The sequence below is a fragment of the Oryzias latipes genome, chromosome 21, assembly GCF_053564925.1.
Source record: "Oryzias latipes strain Hd-rR chromosome 21, Olatipes_Hd-rR_3.1".
Lineage (NCBI taxonomy): Eukaryota > Metazoa > Chordata > Actinopteri > Beloniformes > Adrianichthyidae > Oryzias > Oryzias latipes.
Window position 1 is genome coordinate 22,351,902 of NC_136257.1, and position 26,963 is coordinate 22,378,864.

At 39.3% G+C, this 26,963-nt stretch overlaps 2 protein-coding genes across 4 annotated transcripts in view; both read right to left on the reverse strand.

Annotated features, from left to right (window-relative positions):
• The window catches only part of LOC101169822 (DIP2 acetate--CoA ligase A), an 82,064-nt gene extending 62,826 nt beyond the window's left edge, over positions 1 to 19,238 (reverse strand). For all 3 annotated transcript variants that reach the window (XM_078939948.1, XM_023951215.2, XM_023951214.2), the window contains exon 1: positions 18,684 to 19,238. In XM_078939948.1, the coding sequence (XP_078796074.1) occupies positions 18,684 to 18,807 (124 nt within the window). In that variant the 5' untranslated portion in view covers positions 18,808 to 19,238. The remainder of the gene's footprint in view (positions 1 to 18,683) is intronic.
• Positions 19,239 to 21,635: 2,397 nt separating this feature from the next.
• On the reverse strand, positions 21,636 to 26,820 carry cflar (CASP8 and FADD like apoptosis regulator). Its single transcript, NM_001201516.1, is given in 9 exon segments — positions 21,636 to 22,176; positions 22,262 to 22,766; positions 24,303 to 24,381; positions 24,477 to 24,523; positions 24,731 to 24,761; positions 24,849 to 24,898; positions 25,800 to 25,935; positions 26,070 to 26,172; positions 26,257 to 26,820. Coding segments are annotated over 9 exon segments (1,383 nt in total). The 5' UTR covers positions 26,559 to 26,820; the 3' UTR covers positions 21,636 to 22,046.
• Between the last annotated feature and the right edge of the window lie 143 nt (positions 26,821 to 26,963).

A 26,963-nucleotide genomic window follows, 5' to 3' on the forward strand; every position in this document is an offset into this window, starting at 1 on the left:
CATTCTTAGTTGAGGTGAGCTGAGGATAGAGCAGAACAAAGGGATTAAGAAACAACACACAGGCTCCTGAACGTCGAACACTAGTAATGCAGTACAAGCATTTAAAAACTTTTAAATTATACATTTCTAAATTTATTTTGAGAACATGCTTACTTTATGTGGGGAAAAACGGATGTATGTTAGCTTTAACTAAGCAAACAAAAACACCAGCAGCTGAAGCTCGATACCCAGATCAGTTTCTAGGGTCTTTGACAGTTTTTATTGCTACATTGGGAAAAATGAATGATTTGCTAGTTTCTTCAGTCCATCAAAGGTCTGGCAGGCCCTCAGAGCAGTAGGAACAGACTGAACTTTGTATCCAAGACATTTAGCTGATCAAGACAATAGTCATCTACAGTGACATTAGTAACTGAGTTTTTACTTAGAAGCATCAGCCACCTGAAAATCAAAACAACAAAAGGGTCACTAAACTGTTTGTGGAGAATGTAGACATACTTCTCTCTTCTCTTTACTTTATGCATCATTGCTGGAAAATTCACAATTAAACCTTAAACCTGCTTGGAGTAAAGGACGGCAGAGGATTACTGCATATAAAAAGGTCTTTAAGGATTAGAAAAACATGCCAAGACCATTAAGCAACACTTCCACAAACACCCAGGAATTATGAGAGTTGCTCTCACACGGTAAACAATGCAAGGGTGTGTGCTAACCACCTAAAAACCCTCCATGTTTGAGATTATTTGTCATTCTTAAGAATCTAGGCAAAAGATTCTTGTGCAGACCACAAGAATGCATAAACTTCTGAACCAGGGTAATAAAACAAACATATCTAAAGCATTAATTGAATAAATACCAGGCAGAAAAAGCAGATAAAATGTCCCGTATTTAATGAACCATTATCAGGTTTCTCAAGGGGGGTTTAGCTCTGATACTTAAAAACTTAGGTGGGACTGATTCCAAAAACAACAACAAACTTTTGTCCTGCCAAAGTCTTGCAACAGCATTTTTCGCTAAGTAAGGCAGTTGGGGCTTAAACCCTCCTCCATCCCTTGCAAAAATACAAAAAAAATAAAAATAAAAATAACATGAATAAACAGTTGTTTCCAAAGAGACAAAGACAGGGCGGCCAGTGCAGGGTCTGCTTTTCCACTTATCCACACACATAACCCACAGGCCAAACTGAGCCTAAATCAACCAGAGTGACATCAAAGAAGAATGGCGGGTTATCCGTGTGCATTTACGTGTGAACATAGTATTCATTTGCAGTCTTGCAAATGAGGAGCAGAGAAAGCAAAGGCACTCCCATAGAATCAACTACGGTACTTGGTCAGAAGCAGAAACACAAGATCCTCAGCCAGTGGTTGGTTCTTTTAGCACCAAACAGAATGTGCAGATTTTTTACACTCAGCTAAACTCTAGTGTGATGGTTTACCATATTTTAGCTACATGGCATCAACAGTGTGTCAAATTAAAGTTTGTGTGATAAACCTTCAGTTGCTAGATTTCTCAAATGTCCAACTTTATACAAAATAGCAATTTTTAATAAAAATGGAAACTCTAATTTTCTTAAAAAATAAGACAAAACAAACAAATGCATATTTATATATAAAATAACATTCAAAAGTTCAAATAAAAATAACAAGTTAAATTAGTTACTTCAAAGACCCTCTCCAAAAAAATGCTGCTTTTGGTGTTTTAAACTCATTCTTGTGGTATTTTTCTGATAATGAAGGACACATATAAAGAAAATTAAGCATAAAATTGTATTTCTGAGCATTTTTTATTCAAACCACTGTGAATCAGGAGCAGACGAAAAAATGCGGTTTGAAAAAGAGATTATCTGTGACGTCGAAAATATGCAGGGCGAGCCACAAACGCCCTACTCCAATCCATTCTGAGGCATCCACTTGCAGACAAATAGATCCATGTATATCTTTGTTTCTCTCATTTGAGCTGGAATCTGGCTCTAAACCGGATAGCTCCGATATTCCTCACCATTTTTATTGCAGCGCTAATGTTAGGTGGGGGTTGATCATTGTTTAAAAAAAAAAACTGGGACAGTTTTTAAAGGAGCTAAAAAGATGATTGCAGTGGGTGTTTAAAGTTCTCCTCCTAAAGTATTAAAAATTTATTAAGTAGTAATTTAAAGAATTTATTCAGATTTTACAACAGGGTTTCAGATAGATTAAGAAATACAAGACAAAGATCAAATAATTCGAAGTTTAAGTAATGAGAACACCAAACGATAAAAAAAAAAAAACATGTTATATCATGGAGAGGGAGTTTCATCTCAGCTGTTACTGTGGCAACCAAGTAAGATTTTTTTATTTTCACTCCTGTGCAAAAACTAGGTAAAATGCAAGTACTACATGACTGATTCTCTGTGTTGCTGTCTGCATGCATTCACACTTTTTTCTGTTGTGTGTGTTAATAAAGCGTGTATGAAGGCAAAAGCAGCAGCAGAGTGTATACAAATCCTGACTTTCACATTGTCAGAGATACTCCACCTGTTTCTGTGTAGAGAAGACTAGATGCAGACCCTGATATTTCTTCCACTCCCCCTGTCCTATTTGTTTTTTCTTTCCCTGCATCAGCCAACCCTTTGGGTTCAGACATGTAAATACAACTCCCTTTATAGCTCTGACTTGGAAGAACTGGATGTAACCTTGGAAAACCAGACCAAACTGCAAGTGAAGACCTCCCCTGAAATCTATCTTTAAAAAGAAACTGTTTCCTCTCACATATTTTAATATAATTTCAGGAGCTTTGGATTTATGAGGACCACAAAGCCTTAACAAATAAGAGCCCAATACTCTGTGAACGTAACAATTACATAAGAGCTCACGATAAATTTAAGTAGAGAAGTGATATGAGTGACAAGTTGTTTTTAACTCTCTTATTCCTGCTTAAAGTAAAGTCACCTGGCTGTCTGAGGATTAGTGTTTGCTATAGATAGCCACAGTCTGATGCTGATCACAACAGAATCGAGTTTCATTTCTCCTTAAATTAGATAACATGAAGGGGAGAAGGCAAAAATTGAGTCACGGGCTTCCCTCTTTATTTCTGATTATGAGTCTTTTCCACTTACACGTCACACTAATGAGCTGCTTTCGAGCTGGGCCTCAAAAAGGAAGTTCACACGATTGTGTCATCTGATTTCCTAATGACAGTCATGCAGGAGTCAGCATGGGCTGCATAGATGGGGTCACAGAAGTCACATTCTGACAGTGGTAACTCGTGAAACAGCAGAATCCACAGTCGCTTTGGTTACTCGAGATAATAGAAACTTACTTTAACAAAGACCGTGATTGTGTCCGATTTCCCTTACTACTCACTATAGTGCACTATACAAGGTGTTCGTCATTTTGTAAGGAGTGCCTAAATCTACCATTTCAAAATCGAATGCCCTAAAAGTTTCCCAGAGGTCTCTGGAAAACACTTGTGTGCATTTATGCTCACTAGAATGGTGAATATAGACCACAATGTATTGCATTTTAACGATTTGTCGTTTTATAAATCTTCCAAGTTTTCATCATCAGAACACAGTGGACTCATAGATAGTGTCCGTTAAATGTTCATCCTCAGGATTTGACTTCTGCAAATGGGTAATATCACATTTGCCATTTAAAAAAAAGTAGTGAGCACGTGTCTGAATTGTGTTCAAATCTAGGACACTTAATGGTCCCACACTAGTCCTTTAGAGGTTAGAAAGGGAATTCAGACGTAATGCAAAATTGGTCAAACTGTTGGAAGCTATGCACGTGTGACAGCACAATCCAAGACGTGTGCTGGTAATCCCATAATAAGACGAAAACATACAGTGTGCAGCACTTCAGCAAACACCAACTATAAACATTGAATAAATAACATTTTATAAGACAATAAAAGTAAAATAGAGTGAAGATTAATTATTTGTCAAGTCGAATCTATGGTTTTCTCTTCCTAATAGAAAAGCCATATGTACACTAGATGGGTTGGCCTCATGCCTTTATAATAAATGCTGTTTTCACCAGTGGACAAAGAGAACTAATGACAATAGCAGAAACACGAGAAAAGACTTCAGAGATTTGCAAGCAGAGCTTCAGTTGTCAACACGGGGCACATCACATGCACAGTCTGTGACCACAGACATAAACAACCCCCACAGGCTACAGAGTCCTGCAACCTCAATGTCAAGAATGCTGTGAGTAAGAGCACAAAGTCGTGACGTGGGTGTGCAAATGGGTGCGTGTGTGTTATTAGATTACTGGTCATCCTAGAGCTGCATCTGAGCCATTGTTCTTCCAAAAGTGCCTGGGATGCCACAGGACACACACTGTGAAAGGGTAACACACATTCGCCAAGGTGAGCCGACAAACTGGCTGTCTTATTTTTTAACTTGAAGGGTACTAATACTTTCATAACCCTAAGCTGGTTAACAGCAGGTAGCTGTGCCAGGTAATTCACCATCAAAACCCTGCTGTTTTTCAAAAATTTCCTTTTTGTTCACCTCTTTTTCTTCTGAATTTAAGGTTTTTACAATCTCATTAGAAGATTTCAAAACCTTTTCTCAAAAAAACAAATGGAATCCAACAAGCCCCCTTAAATCCCCAACTTCCAATGACCACTGAAGGCTTTTTTCAAAAGGTTGAACTTTATACCAAAAGTAAAATTATGTTCAATCTTTTATTTTATAGTTAATTATGATAACTGTAATGAGCTGGTTAGATTTGAATTTAGTATTAATCAGTGCCTATTTTAAGAACATTTCTCTTTGGTTTGGAGGAATATGAGTGAACCTGTGAGTTCATTTGACAAAACTCACTTTATATTTTTTATTTTTCTTTAAGTGTGCTTAAAAGAAAAAGAAAATAGTCAAAAACATTTTAGTTGTTCTTGCTGTGATCTACAGCTGAAAGCCTCGAGGAATTAGAGTAATGGTTAAGAGAGAATTATGTCCACAGTTTGGCAGTTTTGCCTAAAGAGATCTAAAGTCTCGACTTGCCTTGGCTTAACATCTCCCCTTTCTTGCTGCTAGTCAATAGAACATACAAAACAGAAAAGACAGATGAGAAAAAGAAGCCTACAACTGCTTGCCAGCATACAGGCAGACAAGACATTTTCTGGTGTGTGGGCTGAACCTACTAGGTTACATTTTACTTCAAAGGGGGGACATGCATGTACATTCATAATAATAAAAAGCAGAAACAATGTTAAGGGGAGTAGAGGTGCTCCTTGCTTTGAATGTCCAAATAAGGCAAACAGATTCTTCAACCATTTGGTGCTTTCAGAGTCTATGTTTGTTTAATGTCTACTTTTTTAACATCTACGTGACGTTGACAGCTCATGATCATTGTTGGCTTATGATGTCTGAGATTCAGGAAATGCAGGTTGCCCATTCTGTTCTCTATTATTCTGCCTAAAAAAAATGCAGTTAAAATATTTTAAGAGTGCATTTAGGGTTTTACATCTAAAGATATGTCCACACCGCCTTCTGCAACGCACGTTCAAGTGGCCACTTCCAAAGAAAGTCTATAAAACCTTGCATATCGGACTATACCGTTCAAAACTGTTGCAACCATGTGTAGCTACACATGTTTTTACGACCATTTTTCGGGCTCTATGTACATGCGTGGCCAGCGAACGTGCATTGCAGTTAAACCAGGTCGAACTTTATCCAATTTACTTTAACATCTGCGATCGTTTTACAAATGCCATCATGTCTCCTGACATGATGGTAAATCACGATATTTGCACCGCTTCGATATTTCACACCAAGCTTCTTCCAATTGTATGTGAGGGCCATGTGCTAGTAAACAGGAGACAAAGAAAAAGAAGTAGAAGCCCCTCCCTGCTTGTCCAGGGTGAACAGCATGGGCTAAACACTTGTTCACGATTGCGCTAAATGCCCGACGTTTACGTAGCTTCATCTGTAATGATTGTTTAAAAGCAGCCTTTTGGGTTCCTTTTATTCATCTGAACAGGCTTGAAATCTGCCAGTTAGTATGCTTTGCAAACAAAAAACCAGAACCCAGAGACCAAATTACACTACTAATACATGTGTTTGTTTTTTTTCAATCCTAAAAAATGAATAGTAAATAAGATTTTATCATTCATATCTGGCTGGGTGACTTGGCTAGCCTTTGTGGCATTCTTTTTTCTCACTTCCTTAGGTTTAGACACACTGTTTACTTATTTCCAGTGTGTAAAATTCCTCTTCTGCAATGATGAAAATGAAAAAGAAAGTTCAAAGGTCAACATTCCGGATGCTTTCTTTGTTTTTCGCCAGGAATGTTCCAAATGCAGCCACCACACAGAGATTGAACCAGAAAAAACACTTAGATTGTGTCTTTAAAAAAAAACTATACGTAGTTGTTGTCACTGGAAATCTTTCCATCTTCAGATATCAAGGGGCAGTTTTTCTCTTTTAGTCACAAACCCAGCAGCTCATCTCTGCTACAGAAAGATGCATTTTTGAAGTGAATTCCTCCATAATTTCACAAAATGCCGTTTTTGTTTGGCTGGGTTGTGTGGAGTCGGCACAGAGCCCATTTGCCCAGCCGGATGAATCCTGCTGCCCCTTCGCTAGAAAAGGTCATGGGACATCAGTGGGTGCTGACGGCTCCAGTGAGGGCACAATAAAGCAAATTCTCTGAAAAGAAGTGTCATTGTGAATGTTTTTGGTAGGTATGTCTGAATAAACCCCTTTTGTAATTGAGGCCAAACTTTATTAATTTCAATCATGTTTGAAAATCTTTGGTGTTGGACCGGACGGAAAAGGAAAGAGGGGAAGAAGAGAGAGGGACGTTAGAGAGAGGGGGGGTACGAGGGTGATAATAGGAGGGGAAGGGGGGTAAGACCATGAAGCAGCATAAAGCAACAAGTTTACTGGTTGTTAATCATTATGGTACGGTTCAAATGTAGTACAAAAAGGGCGGGGCCTGTTCACACACACTCAAATATTATCAACACACCTGCTAGCTGCAAGAATGTCCACATGTCAACATGTACACAAAACAGATAGTGTTCACGAACGCATACCTATGCCTTTAAACCAACTAGTGTGAAATCTTTCATTCATTCAATCATGCAAACTATTAGTGCAAAGGTGAGCTAACACCTGTGCTCAAGTGAGTGTTTATGTTCTTCTAAAATGGATGGTGGAATGTGAAAAGAAGGAGGAGGAGCGCCCAGCCACCCCCACACCCAGACCCCCGCCGCAGCAGCAGCGGCAGCCGGAATTCCCCCAACGCCATACGGGAACAGGCAGGGAACAACCGCCCCCCGGGCGACCAAGACCGCCACCCAGGCCAGGGCCAGCAGGACCGCCGCAAGGCCCCCAGAGCCAGAGAGCAAGGAGGCGCGGAGGGAAAGAGAGTGCCGCCCCAGCCCAGCCAGGAAAGCAGCCCCCCCGCCGCGCTGGAAGAGCCCAACGCAGGGCCCCACCGGAGAGGGACGCCCACAGCCCCAGACGAGCACCCCACCACCACCCAGGAGTTCCGGGCATCCCCCCGCCCCGACCCCAGGTACGAGCCAGGACCCCCCAAGGGAGACCCGCTCCGCACTCCAGGCAGCCACCCACCCGGCCCACGGTTGGTCCAGGGAGGAGCAAGGCAGGGGCCCGCCGCCCCCGCCTAGGAGGGGGGAACCCCGGGGAAAAAAGGGCGGCCCACAAGGGGTGTTATAAATATGGCCCGACCAGGCTCGGCCATGTTGGAAGTTTGGCGGGGCCCAGCGCCCAGGGGCAAGGACCAGGACCCACCCCCCAGGGACACGAACACCCCCGGCTCAGGTGTAATATGAACCCCCCCACCGTGTGGAGAGAGCACCGCCGGGCCCAGGGAGCCGGCACCCAAGGGACACGGCCGCCATCGCCAAGGGGCCCGCACCCCCCACCAGGGAAGGGGTAGGGGACAGATGGACCCAGGTCCCACCTTCCTTGTAAAATGTGTGTGCGTGTATGGGTGTTTGAGAGGGTGTTTTTGTTTGTTCTTTTTAAAAGGACTACCATTAAAATTAATCTTACAACACACATTGAAGCCACCAACAAATTTCAGCAATCCCTCTGGAGGTGACGACATCTGCACTGAACCTTTTTGTGTGTTATACTGTATGTCAAAAGAGCTTTTTGCTTCTTTCATAATTAAGCTCTTATCTTGACTATGACTCTTTAGGGGTTTAATATGCCCAGTATATCGAATGAGATGCAGTCATAACTTCAAATATTTCTTCTCAACAAGTGAGTTTTAAAAAAAGTGTGTTTGTCATACACGAAGAAAATGTTATGATTAAAGAAACATGGAATGATGAAATACTTCTTTTTTACCTTGAAAACAGGAAAAGATTTCTGCAAAAGAACACGACTTTGGGCTGGCACCTCTGCAAGCATTTCATTTTCACCTCAACTGCTCTACAGTTTCAGTGCTGTTATTACTCAAAAGTACATTTTTGATTTTTAAGGAGATAATCATTTCTGTGGAGGCTTAAGGAGGTAATTAGCCATTATCAGGGCATTAGGTGTACCTCCTGTGTTCATCTTGTGAAGGATAAAGGACACAGAAGGAGAACAGGCTGTAATAAAGATTCACCAAAGACACATGAAGCAGAACTACAGCTTCACGTGAAATTGTGTCCTTAAAGTTGTTTTTTTACCCCGTTTGTTCCACAGATCCCTTTTCTACTGCCCTTCGCAGCATATGATGTCTTTGTCTTCACCAAGACAGATACTAAAGCCATCAAAGTAGCTGAATTAACAACAACTAATGTGAATTATATACAGTAGAAGGAATGGGGCTGGGTGTGGCAGCTAAAATAATGAATTGAGTCGGTTTTCAGTTAGTAATCTGATTACATTTCCAAATATTAACTATGATACCAGCCTCTTTGTCAAATTTGGTCCAAATCCAATTTTTGCTTAGTTATGAAAAACTGCTGGTTTTCTTTCTCTCTCTTTTTTTTTTTTTACTCTCTCCTGCTAGCTTACAGCCCCTCACAACCCCAACATAACAATAGCGTGCAACAAAAGTGGCAAGCAATAATGGAACTATACAGTCGTACAGTTTTAAACCAAATTCAAGCTATGACGAAGAAAATAAAGACTTTGATGGATTTATTTGTCTGCAAGTGAATGCATCAGAATGGAGAAGAGCAGGGAGACTTGGCCCACCCACCTCTGTTTCTACGTCACAACAGAGCTTTTTCAAAGTAAGCATTCTTTGTCTGCTCCTGTTTTAGGACAATTTGAATAAAAAAATTCTAAGAAATGCAGATACATTCTTAAATTATTTTATATATGTCCTCATCATCCTTTCAATTTTTCCTAGGTATGTACACATTTTGGTGACTTTTCAAGTATGCGGCAGGGGTCAAATTTTCGCTAAAAGGCGCCGAAATCTTTCCAACTGCGAAAACAATATGGTCCGCAAGAGTCAGTGACTGCTACTGCGGGCCACAAATATCAAAAACACAATCTTCATTGGAGCAAGTGTTTAAAAGAGGAAGACTCTGATATTGGGGCAATTATGGACAATATGGTTTCTGGAATATGGCAATATCTTTATAACAACAACAAGATTGAGAAGAATAAAACTACAAAATGTTTATTTTGGTTTTTCTGATGCAAAAAAAGTGTTTTAAGTTCAGGAGAAACATTAAAAACTACAGTGAACAAGTACTGACCAAAGATCCAATTTTTGCATCTGAACTCAATATTACAGCATGGAAATATCACAAAACTCCTACTGACTCATTGTTTTCGGGTCAAGTCAGATGATTTGAAATTGTTTGTGGTAATACAAGAGTTAGAGAAAAAACATCTCAGGTCACCTGATATTTCAGAAGAATGTTTAAAAACCTCTCCAAGAAAGAAGTTCTCCAATCGCCTTCAACATGAACATTTTAAAAGGTTTATTTTAATTTGTCTTTTTAAATTAATAAATCACTACACTTAATCCAATACATTAAGTCATATTATGTGTATCTATTTTTCTGACATTCTAATCAAACATAACAAAGGCCTTAGTTTTGTTGATTTTGATGGAAAAGAAATATGAAGAAATTGATCGTTTTCTACCTTTATTTACAATAACTAAAAAAAAAGACTATAAGGACACAGCCACAAAATTTCTGTGTTGGTGAAATTTCAAAGACACACACTCTTCAAACAAAAAGAAAACGCGTATATCTTAGATACTACACTCAAACAATCTTGTTGTTGAAACATGCATGAATACTACAGAACAGACGGAATGAATAGGAAAGATGTCACTTACTCATTGGGTTTTTGATGTTTTCAACATGTTCCTGTAACACATTTCTTATTATGGAAGACATTTATAAAGAAAATTAAGACAAAAATTGCATTTTCTGAGTGTGTATTTTCAAATTGTTGTGAATCAGGAGCAGACTAAAAAATGCTGTTTGAAAAAAACCTGTAGCTCTGACATAAAAGTTACAATTGGCAAGCCACAACTCCCTACTCTGCTCCATTCTGATGCATCTACTTGCAGGCAAATACCGGTAGATCCATGGACGTCTTTGTTTTCCTCGTCTGAGCTGGCATCTGGTTTAAACTGCATGGCTGGATAGTTCCAATATTGCTCGCCATTTTTGTTAGGTTGGGGTTGTGTGAGGCTGTAATCTAGCAGGAGAGAGTGTAAACAAAGTGATCATGGCAAATGAGGGCAGGCTTACTGAGCACCAACAGTCCCGCCCAATACTGATGAACTCCTTCTGCTTTGTAGAAGCTATGTCCTAGAAAACAACACACGTTTTTGATTTTGGCTAAAAACGGCATAATAACAATTAAAAGAACTCGGAACAGTTTTAGAATAAATTAAATGATGATCGGAGTGGGACTTAAAGAAAATAAGATTATACTTCTTCTCTTACACATTGGTGGCTTAACATTTGTGGTTTATTGGCATTAAAAGGAAAAGACTGCCCCCCTGACAAAGAAATTACTGACACAAAACAAATTGGACCTTCATTTTGATTAGATTTCCTTTTAGTTTATGACTCTCCCAGAGCCCTCACGTTCTCAGGTGCAGGTCTGCTGGTCGTCCCCAAAGTCAGAATAAAAACCAACAGCGAGGCCAAATTTCAGCATTGTGGAACAGCCTGCCTGAGGATGTGAAGGCCTCATCTAGGGCTGCACGATATAAGGAAAACTCGCGATATGCGATATTGGTAATTAATATTGCGAGAACGATATAAATTGCCGTATATAAACAAATAGCAAAAAAAACAAAAACATCATTTCCATTTCACTGCAACAGTTTAAAAATTATACTCCAAATGACCCTCGTCGACGTAGGAGGCAAACATCAAACATAAAAGGGCTCATCTGATTGACCAAAAACGTAAACGGGTCCTTCTGATTGGTTAAATGCATAAAGGGATTTATTTCATTTGTTCAATATTTCAAGCTGCCATGAGTTTGTTTTAGCACATTTAAGGTAATCATTTATTGCGATTTTTGCCGTCTTTTGCGGTATGCATATTGCACAGCTTGATTTTGCGATAACGTTAAATTTGCGGAATATTGTGCAGGCCTAGCCTCATCCACTGTCTAGGTTTAAAAGAAAAAACTCAAGACCCGTCTTTTTAGCAAAGCTTTAAAGTTGTTTTTACATGTCTACATTTTTTTTTTGGCTGATTTTTTTTGTGAAATGACGAGTAGTTGTGTGTTTGTTTGTTTTTTAAAGTGCTATGTATAGAAAGCTGATTTTGAAATTTTAATTGAATTCATTCATCTTCTAATCCATTTGGTCCCTTTCGAGGTCACAGGACTGCTGGAGCCTATCTCAGTCACTTGTGGGCGAAGGCTGGGGACATCCTGGACAGGTCGCCAGTCTGATGGACAATTTAGAGTAACCACTTAACCAATGTAGCATGTTTTTGGACGGTGGGAGGAAGCCGGAGACCCGGAGAGAACCCACGCATGCAAGGGGAGAACATGAAAACTCCACACAGAGGTCCCCCATTGATGTCCTGTTTCAGGTCCCGCAGCCGGGACTTGAACCAGGGCCCTTCTTGCTGTGAGGCAAGAGTGCTAACCACTGCTCCACCGTGCAGAAATTTTAATTTGAAAACCAATAAAAGATGGCAAGTGTATAGACCAGCCTGTATTGGAGCAGAGGAAGAGTCTGAGCCTTTCCTCTGTTCTGAGACACACCCTTGAAATATTTATGGCCCTCCACGTTGTAACATTCACGTCAGCAGTGGCTAAGCAGAGCTGAATCTTAATCTCTGAACTGGACTTTGCAGCACTTTTCCAAAGATCCTGTAAAGGGGCTGCTCCCTAAATGTCACAAATCCAACATGAGTTAAAAATCATTGTGGATGAATGCTATATGCCCCAAATGTTTGGTTTTGATCAACAATAGGTTCATAAGTGTGGGATAACAAAATAAACTACTGCTTAACTTCTGCCCAATAGGCGCTTTGAGCCTTCCCTTGACCAACCTAGCAGACCACCACGCCAGAGTTTCCTGTACAGTCAGACTTTCCAAAAAGACAATTTGTAAAAGAACTAGCCACCAGAGCTCCCCACAAACCACACTCATTCGTCAGCATAAAGACCGTCTCAGAAGGAAACGAATGGTTAAACACCTTTCTTAGCAAAAGAATACCAGTTAAATTCAGATGGTGGGAAATTTGGGTCATCCTGAAAATGTTTTTTCTTCTGTTTAGTTTCAAACCGTGAGACAATTTTAAACAGTTCGACTTGGCAGAGCAGCAACACTGTCTGAGTCACAGTATCCATGCTCTCTGCCTCACACGCTCCCACTTTTATTTGCTTTTCTAATCCTTACTGTACATTTCCTCAGTCGGTGTCAAGTGAGTTGTGGTGGATTTCTTCCCATTAATGTAAAAAAAAAAGAAAAAACTATTGACATTCATTCTGATTAAGTGCATCTTTCTGCCAATTACTTGTGCAGCCATGATGTAAGTTTTCGATCTCTGGGGAGGGATTGAATGTTGAATTAGGGGTTGATCGATTTAAAGTAATGACATGCAAACCACTGATCATTAAACCATCCCCCTGTCAGCACTGGCTGACAAACAACTGGGTTCGGTCATAACCATCTCATTACAAGCATTACCCTTTACGCCTGGTCATCTCTTCACCAGCTGGTGTGAAGGGAATGAAATGTCATCATATTGGAATGATTAGATAAAACTAGTGAAGCTTTAGTGAATCTGGATCAGAAATGCAGCCTGTTTTAGGTCAGAGATTGGAGCAAGGATATTTCTGAGAAGGATATGTGACTAGAAAAAATGAATTTGTAACACTAAACATTTCAAACCATAGTAGCTATGTATGTATCTTCATTTATGCATGTGGATGCATTCTCAACCAGCTCAGTCAACCATTAGAAGTCAGGTAGCTCTTGAACTACCAGAAGCCTGGCTCATCTGTTAATGTTTGCTGAATGGGAGCACATGCACAATGACCAACCAGAGGTTTGGCAGGTTCCCAGAAAACACCAGCATGACTGGACTAAAAATGACTTTGTAATAAGAGGCTTTGGAAACAAAAAGGGCAGCAGGGTAGAAAAAAACAGGGAATGACAGTGTGAGCCTATGAATTACTGAGCAGACGTGTCTGGATCCATCCTTCCTCCCAGCAGGAGATAATGGGGATCATCCGTCTTGTTGCCCTCTTTCACGCCCCATCTTCTGGCCACTCATCTGCATCTAGGTCAAGACAGGTTCTATCTAATAACTACAACGTTGGGAATTTGGTATGGAGACCGCTCAGTCTATCAGCTTTCCTAGTAAAAAAAAAATTAGGATTCAGTAAGAGAAAGAAATTGAAAATATGCTGTTGTTGCCTACAGCAGATAACAGAAAAAAACATCAATCTCAGGAAAAACAGTTTGATATCAGAACTTGGAGACTCACAAAACACCAATTTGAGCTTTTAGGTCCTAATCTAAAACACTATTCTTACTTTTACTATAAACTCTTTCAGTCATTTTTATTAGAGATGGGCAGATATAGTTTTTTTCCATCCGATATCATAACCGATATTTTCCCTGCAACTGTCGAGATAGCCGATATTTGCCGATACCGATGCTTAAGTGTCTACAGTAACACAAAGTTTAGATTTCCTTTTTGTTTCTTTATTAGAAATGCACAACTTTTCTTTTACTAGACAATCACACTGTACTTGACATTTTTAGCATACAGCAAAGGATCTCATAAAAACAAGTATCACTTTAAAACTTTCATATAAATATATCTGTAAGCATTCAAACTATTTAGTGAATGTTGAACAAAACTGTAAACAATAAGCTCCTCATTGCCAGGGATCTATTGGGAACAACATCTATCCCTATCCAAAATAACATTTACCTGAAAACAGTCAATGACTTACTATGACTGTAAACATAAGCTTCCCAGTCTGTAAGAAAAAGTACACATTTAAAAAAAAGTCTCTGAAAAGAGTTAGAAGAATATTCGGACCGATCCGGATAAACTCAAATTATGCAAATATCGGCCAAAACCAATACTGGCCCATCCCTAATTTATCTCAGACATTCATTCTTCTTCCAAACCTCCTTTGTCCCTTTCAGAGTCACGGGGCTGCCGGAGCCCCTCTTGGGCGAAGGCATGGGACATCCTGGACAGGTCTCCAGTCTGTCGGAAGGCTACACAAATCACACACCCATGCACCATCACAGTCACACCTAGGGACACTTTGAATAACCAGTTAACCTATGAAGCATGTTTTTGGACGGTGGGAGGAAGCCTGGTGTCTACCCAGAAAACCCGTACATGCACGGGGAGAACATGTCCCCCATTTGTGTTCCGTTTAAGGTCCCGCAGCCGGGACTTGAACCTTCTTGCTGTGAGCCAGGAGTGCTAAGCAATGCTCCACATTGCAGCTTTACGGTTGTAAAAACTTGTGTGAGCGCAAGGGTTTTAAACACTGAAGCCCAAAACCTGCATTTGTGCGCATTTACAGACTTTTCATTGGAAGTGGCCACTTGAGCAAAGTTGCAGAGGGCGGTGTGAACCGAGCTTTACAGCACATATGCCTTTCTGTGTCAGAATCAGCCGATTCATGTTGATTGCAAAATCACTTCACTTTCCCAGGTCATTATTGTAAATAAGGCCATGTTCTTAATAGCTTACCTGGATAAATAAAGGTTAAATAGATGTAATAAAACTACTGTAAAATGTTGGGAATCTTCTGGAATTACATTGATTGCATAAATGAAGGGTTAATGAGTTACAATGTGTCAAAGAGCATGTGTTATTTAAGCGTTACTGGCAACATCTCCAGTGTTTAAGGGTTAATGCGCATTCACACTAACAAATTAGGTTTGCGCCAAGTTTTATGCTCAATTGAACTCTGTTGCTAACCAAACAAGCAAGCTCCGCTCCTCTTCAGAGCCAAGGTCTTGGTTTATTTCAGGGTGAACCAAAGTGCAGAAGTGATGGGGGTGAATTTCGCACATGCTGCGTATTTACGAATAGTGAAATAAACTGGCCAAAGAAGAAAACAGTCGAAAAAAAGTTTAAAAGTATCCAACAAAATAGATGTAGTGTAGGGAGTAGGTATCGGCAATCATTACATTAAAGTTTGAGGGTCAGCTTTAAACAGCGGTTTATTTTAAATGACTGTTTGGAAGTGCATGATTTTTACAGGAAGTTGGTTCACTCCTGAGAATACCATGAAAGCAAATCAAACCAGAAAAAGAAGGGGTGGGGCTTATTAGCATTGTTCGTCCATTCTAATCAAGTCCAGGGGACAATCCTGGTGGGAAAACTGCCTCAATGTGCAACGGCTTTAAACATTTTAAGAACGTGTAGCTGTGTTTTATTTTGCTGATAACAGTTTGTAGCGATGGAGTTACGCCTTTGCAGCCATGTGGACGTTTACCGTAGATAAAACAGCAGTTGAAACGATGGAAATGAAATGCATATGCAAAGGGAACTATTTACTTATCTCACCGTTAAGAGACTTCAGGTTGTTTGTTTCACGAATCAAAAGACCTTGGCAGCTGAATTTTGTTTTTCTTCTTGTTTTGTTTTTTTGTCAGGGCTGCTTGATTGCCACACGTTGGTGCTAGTTCAATGACTTTTGAGGATAACAATAAATACTCTGGGCTTCAATGAACAACACGAGTTCCTCCACACTCAACCCGCTCAGGCATAATAAAAACTCAGATGTGCTTCACTCAAGGATACAGACATGGTTTGATTTTTGTTCCCAAGAAGATTTCATCGAGAACACAAAGATAACACAGACAATTCCCAAGTTTTTAAACTCCTTTTAGAGGACGAGTCACGTATTCAGCCCTGAAACACGATGCAAGCAGAAGGCATGCAAAGAGCCTCATCACAAGGTGAAAAGTTCACGGCAGCACACAGAGACAGGCAGCAAAGCAGCAGAAAGAAAAGGTTTGGTTCTCTTTAGCTTAAAGAACACAACATTCCATTCTTTAATCAGGGGGAAAATAAAGGAAATAATGGAGGTGGGGACGGGTTAGGCCTAGAAACAGTCAGAAGAAGAGATGGAGTGGAAAAGGAACCCGGATTGTGTCGGTGGAAGAAAAGCTGGTGCAGATAGAGCTATCAAAGCTACAACATGGCAGGATGTTGCATGTGGAGAGCAGGAAAAGGAAACTGGACAGATATAGATTAAGTTTAGGAGCCACATCTAAAAACATGTCTATCCCATTAGAAGAGCTGAAGGCAGCAAATGTGCTTATCAAAGCATGCACCATCCTCCTGATCAAAGCCCTGCTTGTTCATACTATATCACACACAACACTAGATAAACAGAGCTTGAATCCAGGATTTACCATTTTCCATATTCAGTCAGAAGGAATATAACTAACAAAGAGCCCGTACAGGCAAAACAAAAAACTGTTACTGCACAGTAAGTCCGCCCCCACTTCCCGTCATCCTTCTTTTTACATTCTCTCCCGCTAGCTTACAGCCGCCGCCAACCCCCACCTAAAGGCCCGTACACACCAGGACGAATATTCGCCAGGCGTTATTCGCCAGCGTTTTTCGCCACGTTTTTTGTGTTCACACCCAGGCGATTTTCGCTGACGGTGAGCCGAGCGAACATGCAATTTCATTCCCTGACATTAGATGGCGCTTAATGTAAACAGAAATACTCCTGTACACAAGGTGGCGCTGCGCAACTTTACGATTCTTAAAGTCGCTTTTCACTCAGAAGAAGAGAGCAAGTATTTACGCGCTTGTCAGAATAATACAAAGAAAACATGAATATTTCAAGCATCAGTAGCTCCAACTGGTACTTGGTAAGGGGATATTTTAGAATGTCCGTCATTATTTCTTTGCGGCAGTGTAGACGCTACTTGGCGTCTATTTTCTTCGCTGGTATGTGTGCTCAGCAAGGCAGTTTTGTGTTTGAGCGCCCCCAAGTTGTGTTTTACTGTAACTTCAGAAGGTCCAGACACGTGTGCAAAAGCGGCATTCTCATTGGTCGAATAGATTTCGACGCGACGCGTCGAAAAAAAAAAACGAACCCGAGGCGTTTTTTTTTTTTTGACGCTTTGGCGCTTGGCGTTTTTTCGCGTCGGTGTGCACACTCTCATTGGTGCCCTTTGTTTAGTCACGAGGCGTTAAACGTCGGCGAAAATCGCCGGCGAAATTCGTCCCGGTGTGAACAGGCCTTAACATTAGCAGGGCAAGCGATATTGGAGCTATCAAGCCATACAGCTTTGAATCAGATGCCAGTTCCATACATGAATCCATCTGTTTACGAGTGAATTCAACAGAATGGGGCAAAACGGGCGCTTGTGACCCAGCGATTGTAGCTTCTACGTCACACCTATAAGCTTTTTTCAACAGGATTTTTTTCTTCCGCTTTTGATTTACCACGAATAGACAGAATGATTAAATACAAAAAAATGCAATTTTAAACTTATTTTTCTTTATAGATTTCCTCCATCATAGGAAAAATGCCACAAGAACGGGTAAAAAATAATAATAAATACGATTTAAAAAAAACAAACATTTTTACCGGAGTGTGTCTTTAAATTCTACAAATGGACAAAATTTAACACTGATTTCAGGTCAGAACAAAAGGGCAAATCTTTTTATTTTTATATATACGTACTGAAACCTTAAATATATTTTTTGGCGTTTGCACTTTTAGTCCAAACTTTAGATTTAAAAAAGTGCTTGTTGGCTTGTTTCATTTCCCTCCTTTTCAGAAAAAGATCACAACTCTTTTGAAAAACATGCAGAACAAAATTTCAGAAAAGATCCTCCTGACTGATGAAAACACGAAGAGAACACTTCCATGATTTGTTCCTAAGTAAAGAGCTTCATTAAAGGATGTTTTTTAAACATCTTCCTAAAGTTCTCAATTAAAATAAGGAGAAAGTTTGCGTGGGAAACTCTCAGAAGCTCTGGTGTTGTGGATAAAGATCATTCAAACAGTAACATGGGTGTGTCAGTGCAGCTGCTGTCGGGGTAAAGACTCCCGATCAAGCATGTCTGCTCCCTGGATCACGTCTTGTTCCTGAAGCTGTCACAGGCAGAAGAACCTTCTTCAGAAACTAGTTGGAGAAGTTCAAGGTGTGGATGACTTGGGAGAGCAGTAGCTGGCTCGTTTCTGCGCACGAGCCGTGAAGTCTGGGTGAAGGGTGGTGGTCCTGGCAGGTAGCTGCCACGCATGATAAATGACGCCGTGGGGAAGTTCTTCTTACCTTCAGACAGTTCCAGCTCCAGCTCGGCCAGCTTCTCCCGGACCTCCGCCGGCAGGGTCATCGCGACGGCAGGCGTGGGCTCCAACATCATCGTCAACAACCCGCTTGAGGTCCTCTCGGCCATGGTCCAGCAGGGAAGGACGAATATGGAAGAAGCTCCTTTTAAAAATATATATATATTCCGACAACCTCTCTCCGACCTTGGTTTTGTGTCTCAGCGAGAAAAATCTTCTCTCTCGTGTCGCACAGATGTGTGAGAAATTGCTCCAACCGTCATGACAGGGCTAGCTGGAGGGCTAGCAGACACACCTGGCTGAGGGCTTCCATGTGGCGGATATAAGCGCAGAGTTTTGACTCCCAGTCCGTCCGCAGTCCCTCTGGACCGGCAGCGTCCCGACTGTCAGCGGCTGCTCCGCTTCAACTGTGGAGGGAAACTCATTCAACTCCTCGCTCTCTTCCCACGGCGCAGTCGCCATTGCATCATACTGTCGAAGGCAGCCGCGACCCCGTGCGTGAGCTCGCACGCGGGCAGCTCCGGTGTTTGTGCGCGTGCCTGCCTGTCTGCTGATGCTGCGCATACAACTTGCCTGCCTCCTGCTGTCACATTTGGTGCGTTTACGTGCATTTTCACATCATCATATAGCAAAAACATATTTTTAATGCTGCTGGTTCTTTATTGAAGGTGCACAGTCATTTCAGTTCTAAAGAAAGCTGTCAAGAAATCCGATTGGTGTTTACATGCCAGAGTAATCAGGTTTAACTAGCAAATTCCACCTGGGAAACCCCCAGCGTCATAAATATGTGAACAAGATTTCCAGTCAGCATTATCCTTACTTGCATGTAAACGCACCAAAGTCACAGCTAAAAAATATATTATAAAACGTTTTGCCAAAATATGTTTCAAACTAAATGTAGGCTATCCGGGTGATATTATAAAATCCAATCCAATACAATAATATCACATCACAAATTATTTTCTATCTGCTGTTTTAATAGAGCTTATGTAACAAGATCATTTCCTCTTTGTAGGATCAAAAAAGGTCTATTCTATTCTATATGGCAAACAGTGGATTATTCTGTTATTTTCACATTTACTTTTCCTTTCTAAATTGTTTCAGAGAAATTATATGACATCACTTTCAGAGTTTAGAAAGTTAAACTAGTTAGACATTGAAGGCATCCTGCTTGTGGTGTTTTTACAACCAATAAGGTCTTAATATGTTAGTCTATGAACATTCAAAGTAATAGTTTAGTATCATTATTAAATGTTTTTCAAACATGTTAATAATTAGAATGCAATCCACATGATACAAACTAATAAATCTAACAGCAATAATACAATATTAGTAACGTTGCAAAACATGTTTGGAAAGGAGGAGGCAAAAGCTCAGCTTATTGATCCCTTAAAAAGCTATAATTTTACCCTCAAGAAAATAATGTAAAAATTATAATTTAACAATCATAACCATGTTCGTCTTCATCAATATACGAAAACATGGTAGTAACAATAAAATGTAATTATATAAAGCATGACTACACCCATGTTTACTATTGCAGTCATTGGTTGGTATCATTAATGTCCTCATAATTATCTTTAAATAGTGTTTATTATATGTTCCTTATTGTACCCATACCATATGCTTTAACCGTTTTTACATTTTAGAATATTTTTACATTGTTTTTGGTCAAAATTTGGTCAGACTATTCCAAATTTCTGTTGTGCACCGAAATTAAAACAATTAAGAATTGTAATGAAATTATTCGGTGATTAATAGAACGCAGCACATAATACAAAAATAATAGTTAGTCTATTGTTTTGAATGTGAATTTCATTAACCGTGATGCTCAATGGATGGTTTGGAAAATGAGTAAAAGGGAAGTATTTAAGTGAGAGAACCTCTGTAATCTGTACTTCTAAGTATTCAGCAAAGTTCTGTTAAATTGTTAGTAAAATACTTTTTTGAATCCTTTTTAGATGTTGTTAGATGTCATCAAGTTGCAGAACTAAAAAAAACTGTTTAATGCTGTCTTTTTATTTAGTCGTAATGTTCCTGTTTGCGATTTACCTAAAACAAAATAAATAATTTTTTGGAAGCTTTAAACAAAAATAATTTACTGTTTTTTTACTGCTCTAAGAAGTTAGAAAAGTGCTATAAGTAAATGCCATTTACCAATTGAGAGAGAAGTATAACATAAAAGATTTATGTTGTTTTTCCTGGTGGGATAGATTAGGTTTTTGTCGCTGGGTGTCAACCTTAAAAATGCATCTTTGAGACATAATTTAACAGTACAGCTTTTCACTTAAAGAATAATTCAAATAAAAGTACATGTTTATAAAGACATTTATTCTCCAGCAGCTATTACTTCTATTTTCCATATGATTAGCTACCCTAATTATTGTAATTAAATGGTTATGTGCAGTGTACCACTCACCCTTAATCTAACACCTAACCCCTGTGGCACATTTGACCTTTTACCACAACCAGGGGCTTAGGAAAAGTCTTCTGCTGCAATAGGACCCATCGAGTATTCCAACCGGGCATACTGGCTCTCATTACAATCAATGATGGCGCCAAAAATGACTTTCACATAGTAAATAAGTGAGGAATTTGTCTCTCACACACACATACAGACATGTGCACATACACAAATGAACACACACATGCACGCAGACACATGAAAAACATGACACAAAAAAAACATGCACGCACAAACACATGCACACACAAAAAACATGCATACGCAGAAATCCATAGAAATAGACTAAAAGTATCTCAGATTCAGAAGATATATTTTATAAGAGTACTTATATTTGGTACACAAGATTATCTGTACCAGAGCTTGGTTAATATTTATGTTACCTGTCACAATATATTCAAAACAACATGTGTTTGACGCAATGGTTTGCACTTTAGTGTTTAAAATTTTGAAAGCTCCAATTTTTTTTTTTTTATAATTGCAAATGGTAAAAATGTATTATGAAATATAAAAGTATAAAGTAAAAAATAAATAACATAATAATAAAACAATAAATGTAAAAAAAACTGTTAGCTGCACTATTAGGTATAAAACAATAAAATGTAATATACTGAACTAAATAAATTACATAATATGTAAATTAAGGGTGATTGCTTTGTCTCATTATATCATTTGTGTTAATAAAAAAAGATTATCATGTTAAATTGCTCCCACATAAAATACAGACAATTTTTTTGTTTTTCCTTCATCTAAAACAGAAATGATGTTTGCATAAAAACACCCAGTAGATGTCAGTATATCTTCAGAGAACTTAAACCAAGTATATCCTTCTTGAGTGTAGTGCTGTGAATCCTGGGAGTCTGGTCAGGGTTGTGGTTTGAATTTCTAAAGTAAATAGAGACTTTTTCTCAGAGTGTGTTTTACACTGATGTGATAAACCGATGTGGGATTTCTCGAGTTGTGCTCATATACGGCTCCATTTACTTTGGTATGAGCATCGACCAGATCAGCTTTCCTGTCAAAATCAGAGACAACCACAGTTTAGCCAATGAGATGTATAATGATTGTTGAAATTGATTCCTGACTGTTTTTCTTCAAACCTTATTCTGGCATTTTCCAACGCTGCAGTCAGAGTCCTGAGATAAACAGAGTGATGCCCTCCCTGGTCCAGCTGACTGACATCTGTCAAGCAGTGACTCCAGAACATGTCTGCTTCTGATGGGATGTAACTCGATGTCAACGGTCCATTGCAGCCATCTATCTCTATATCCCCATCTCGATGCTCAATACGGTCACAGGACCCCCCTTCATCAAGGCTGTAGGTCTGGATGAAGAAGAGTTTGGGCTTGCCAGCTAACATGGGGCAAGCATTGCCAGTGAAGCTTTGCCTCACGTGGTCCAGGGACACCCCCATGCCATACGAATCTATGCCCAGTAGATGATTAGCCGTACCACGGCTAATAATACAGCAGACGAAAGCATCGCCTTTCAGGTTCTGCTCTTGTTTTAGTATCTCGGTGAGACATGAAATAATTTGTTTGCCACCCAGTAAGGGATGGAGAACCACATTAAAATGAAGAGCCTTAAAGGTCTGCTCCAACATTCCTGAGGGAACAAGCAAAGATGAAAAAAAAAAAGGGTTTCGGACTTTAAAAACAGAAATCCTTCATAAAAATTCCCATCAAAACATGCAAAAGTGTTTACTACATACTTGTATACAAAACAATTTCTGATGATTCTATTAGCAGACTCTTCTACTTATTTTCTCAAAGAAATTTGGCTGTACTTGTCCAATTCACAGAAATGATCCAACTGCTTTACCTACGATTTATTGGAGATATTATTTTCATTTATTGCAAATTTGCAAAAAACAAATGCATTGTTCGTAAACTCTAACCCAAACCAAACAATGCTAAAAAATGTTGCATTTAAACACATAAATAGAGGTTATTTGACAAAAATAAATTTGTGAGAATCTTTATTTTGTGGAGGAATAAACTTTTCAAAAAGTTCAGACTCAAAAAAAAAAAGGCAAAATAGAACAAAAAATAAATATTTTTTTACCTTTACCTTTTCTACCTTTATGGAAGGTAGAAAAGTAAACGCCTTCTTTAAAAAAACATTTTTTAGACTATTTTGTTTGTGACATGACCAAACTTCAAATTGTGAAAAATATCTGTACAGTCTATTTGTAATAATTATCTACAGTAACAATTGTCTTTAGAAGACCCCAGAAGTCAGAGGGAATCTCTGTGTGCAAGGGACAAGACTGAAAACCAAGATTGGAGGCTGGGAATAATTGAGTCTACTTGCAGGACTGGATTCAATTCAATTTTGCCAGTGCAAAAAGGCAAAACAGAAACAAAAAGCATCTTCTAAACCTCTCTGGGGAGGCGTTTACAGGCATGTCCCACTGAGCAGAGACCCAAGGGAAGACCCAGGACATACCAGAGAGACTACATCTCTGGGCTGGCCTGGGAACGCCTCAGGATTCCCCCAGAAAAGCTGGAGGAAGTGAAGTCTGGGTATAGGTGCTTAGACTGCTGCCCCCACACTCACCACCATGGATAAGTGGAGTAAATAGGATCGATATTGGAGAGGGAAAAGGCATGTTGGATGCTCTGGTTGCATGTTCTTTAGATAAGCGCTTGCACAATTGAGTTAAAAAGGCAACTGCCTTCAGTACTCATGGCTAGACCTTTATGGCTTTATGAACCTTTTTTTATTTTTTAACAAATAAACCTCTATTTGGATGTAAAAAGCCAGTAATTTTGTTTTTATTTGCTTTTTAACTTGAATTCTAACAATTTTCTAAAATTTTTGCATGTGTAGTTTTCTCTAAAATAACTTACCAAGACTAATTCCCATTTAATATAGATAACTTTTAAAAAAAAAGTGGCGTTTGAAGGAAGCCAACCTGAAGACAGCTGTTTTCGCGTTTCATGTTGTCTGGAACTACACATTTTTCTTTCATTTCCTTTTTTTACTGAACTGGAATTTTTAAGTTTGTTCAGTGAAACCACAAATTCAACCTTTTTAGAATAACCGTTACATGTCTACTGGGAAACAGACGCACCATTCCAATTCTTGCTTTTTGTGTAGAGAACTTTTTTTTAATGCTCATAAGTATTTGTGTCTCACCTTGATCAAAACCCACACAGTCTATGATCACACACAGTCCTCTCGGCTTGCTGTTCAAGCTGTATTGCTCAAGCTGACTCTGAAATGTGAACAAATATTTGACAAATTACCATTTTATGTGGTTTTAACATGTTGAAATGATCAAGAAAGGGTAATACTAGAGTGGAAATTTACCGTAGTGCTTGGTTGTCTGCATTCAGATGTTGGTGGGCTTTCTCTGACTGTTGTGAGAGAGTGACATGATAATTAAGGGCATACAAACCCAAATACCCTACATTTACTCTGGGGCTTTCCAACTGTAATGTTGTAACTGAAAAGCCCCACTAAAATACTGTAATTAGACACTGTCCATGTTTTGACTTTGACTATTTTGTTGTTCTAACAACATCTCTGTCATAAACACATTATTTAGCTGTCATGTGTCTCACCTATGTTTATGGCCTTTCCTTGCCTTCTTTCCTAAATAGGGCACAACAAAAGAAAATGTTTTATCAAAAGTATTCAATTATGAGAGTACAAATGTTGAAGAAATGTTGTGTTACTTACAGAGGTTTTACTACTTTGCTGATGAGGTGAATGATGGTCACATCTCTGAGCTGAAAATTGCATAAACAAACATTGGTAACAAAGAATTAAAGAAAATTGTTTCTTTTTTAGGTGAAATCAGTAATTATTGTTAGTTTATAACAAAAACAATCAAAAAAAACTTTGTATAAAAGTATTTGACTCATTGTTAATATATAAATATAGTCAATACTGATTAATTAGATGTTTTAAAAACAGAGCGCGGCTCATTTACCGGTTCTCATAGACCTACTACAATGAAAATTGTCCTCATGATGGAGGACATATTTAAAGAAAGTTGAGTTGCTGAGTATTTCTTTGTTCAAATCATTGTGAATCAGGAGCAGATGAAAAAATGCCGTTGGTAAAAGCTTGTAGCTCTGACGTAAAACCCACTACAGCAAGCCACAAGCTCCATACTCCCAGCAATTCGGATGCATCTACAAATAGATCCATGTACGTCTTTGTTTTCCATCCGAGCTGACGTTTGACTCAAAACTGTACGGCTGGATAGCTCCAATATTGCTTGCCATTTTTGCTGCACCGGTATTGTGAAGTTGGGGGTGTTGGGGGATGTGAGCTAGAGGGTGAGAGTGTAACACATGGATGATGGGTATGGAGGGTGGGCTTACTTCACACCAACGTCCCGCCCACACTCAGAGGTGAGTTTTCTAATAAATGCCTGTCGCTCTGCAGAAATTATGGATTTTTTTTGATTTTGCCTAAAAACTGCATAATACTAAATAAAGAGCACTTGGAAATGCTTATGAAATAAATTAAAAGATGTTCAGATTGGGTCTTTAAATACCCTCCCTCTTACACTTCCTCTTACTCTCCCACTTCCTAGTTTCCCATCAGTCATTCTCCCCATAGCCCAAACTTCCTATTTCAAACTAAGCACAAGTAATTTTTCTATAACAATGCATACCGTACCTGTCTTTTTATATGTGGATACTTTTTTGGCAAGGTCGATCCTGCAAATGTTCCTCAAGCACTCCTCAACCATGTCCACTCTCTCTGGGGAAACTAAATCAAGTTTCTCAAGTTCAACGATCACGTCCAAGAAACTCTGCAGTGGGAAAGTAATGGGGGAAAAACAACAGCTTTTTCAGAGTGAAAGTGCATAATGACAAAGGTTTTCCACACACGCACTCACACTTTCCATTCACGTCTATTGACCTAGTGGAAATCCGTCTTCTCTACCTTTGCATCCCTTTTCTCACGTGGCAATGTTGTGCTTAATAAGAACAATATCTGTTCTAAGTCTTCTGTGTCTAGATCTTCACTTATGTTGGCCATCAGTACTCTGCAAAAACAAACAAAAAAATAAAATAAAGAATTACCTAACAAACAAGCAGGCATGCATAAAACAAGACACTAAAGGTTTTACCTGAATTTTGAGAGAACTTGTCTGTTTTCCAGAGTCTGTTCTACTGCATTCCTGCTCAGAGTAAAGAGCTCCTTCAAAATGTCATATCTGCCCATGCGCCAAATGACCTCTGCTAGGAACTGGCTGGCATTGTCGTGGCAAGTAACTTGGAGTTTTAGAGTCTCCCTCACGGACTGTACACTACTGTCTGCGCTCGTGCTGTCACACAGGAAAAGCAACTTTCTGCATTCACTACTACTCAGCGCCTCAACTATTTTGTTGATGTAGTAAAGATGATTACGTTGATGATCCAAAGCAGCCATCGGTACGGAAGCAGCCTGGTGACGGAAAACAGAATAATAGAGTATTTAAAAAAATGTATCTAAACTGTAGACTGACTAATTTAACGGGGCTAGATCAAACCACGGTCGTTTATGATAATTCCTATCAGCTCAAAGTCCATAAACATCCAAACGCGATAACCGGAAGTCCCCTGGTTTAACGTAAAAATAAAAGTAGCCTTCAGCTGTAAAAACATTAAGTAGAAAAGAAACAGACGGAGTCTCATAGAGCCTACATATAAACGTAGGCTTGTTACGAGCTTTTAAGAAGTAACCCCCAGTCCGGAAAGTACCGTCGTGACGAAATTGAAACTGAAACTTAAAAAAAAGAAGAAGATTTTTTTAAAGCTATAGAAATAATGGTCTTTATTTTTTCATCTTCAAAAC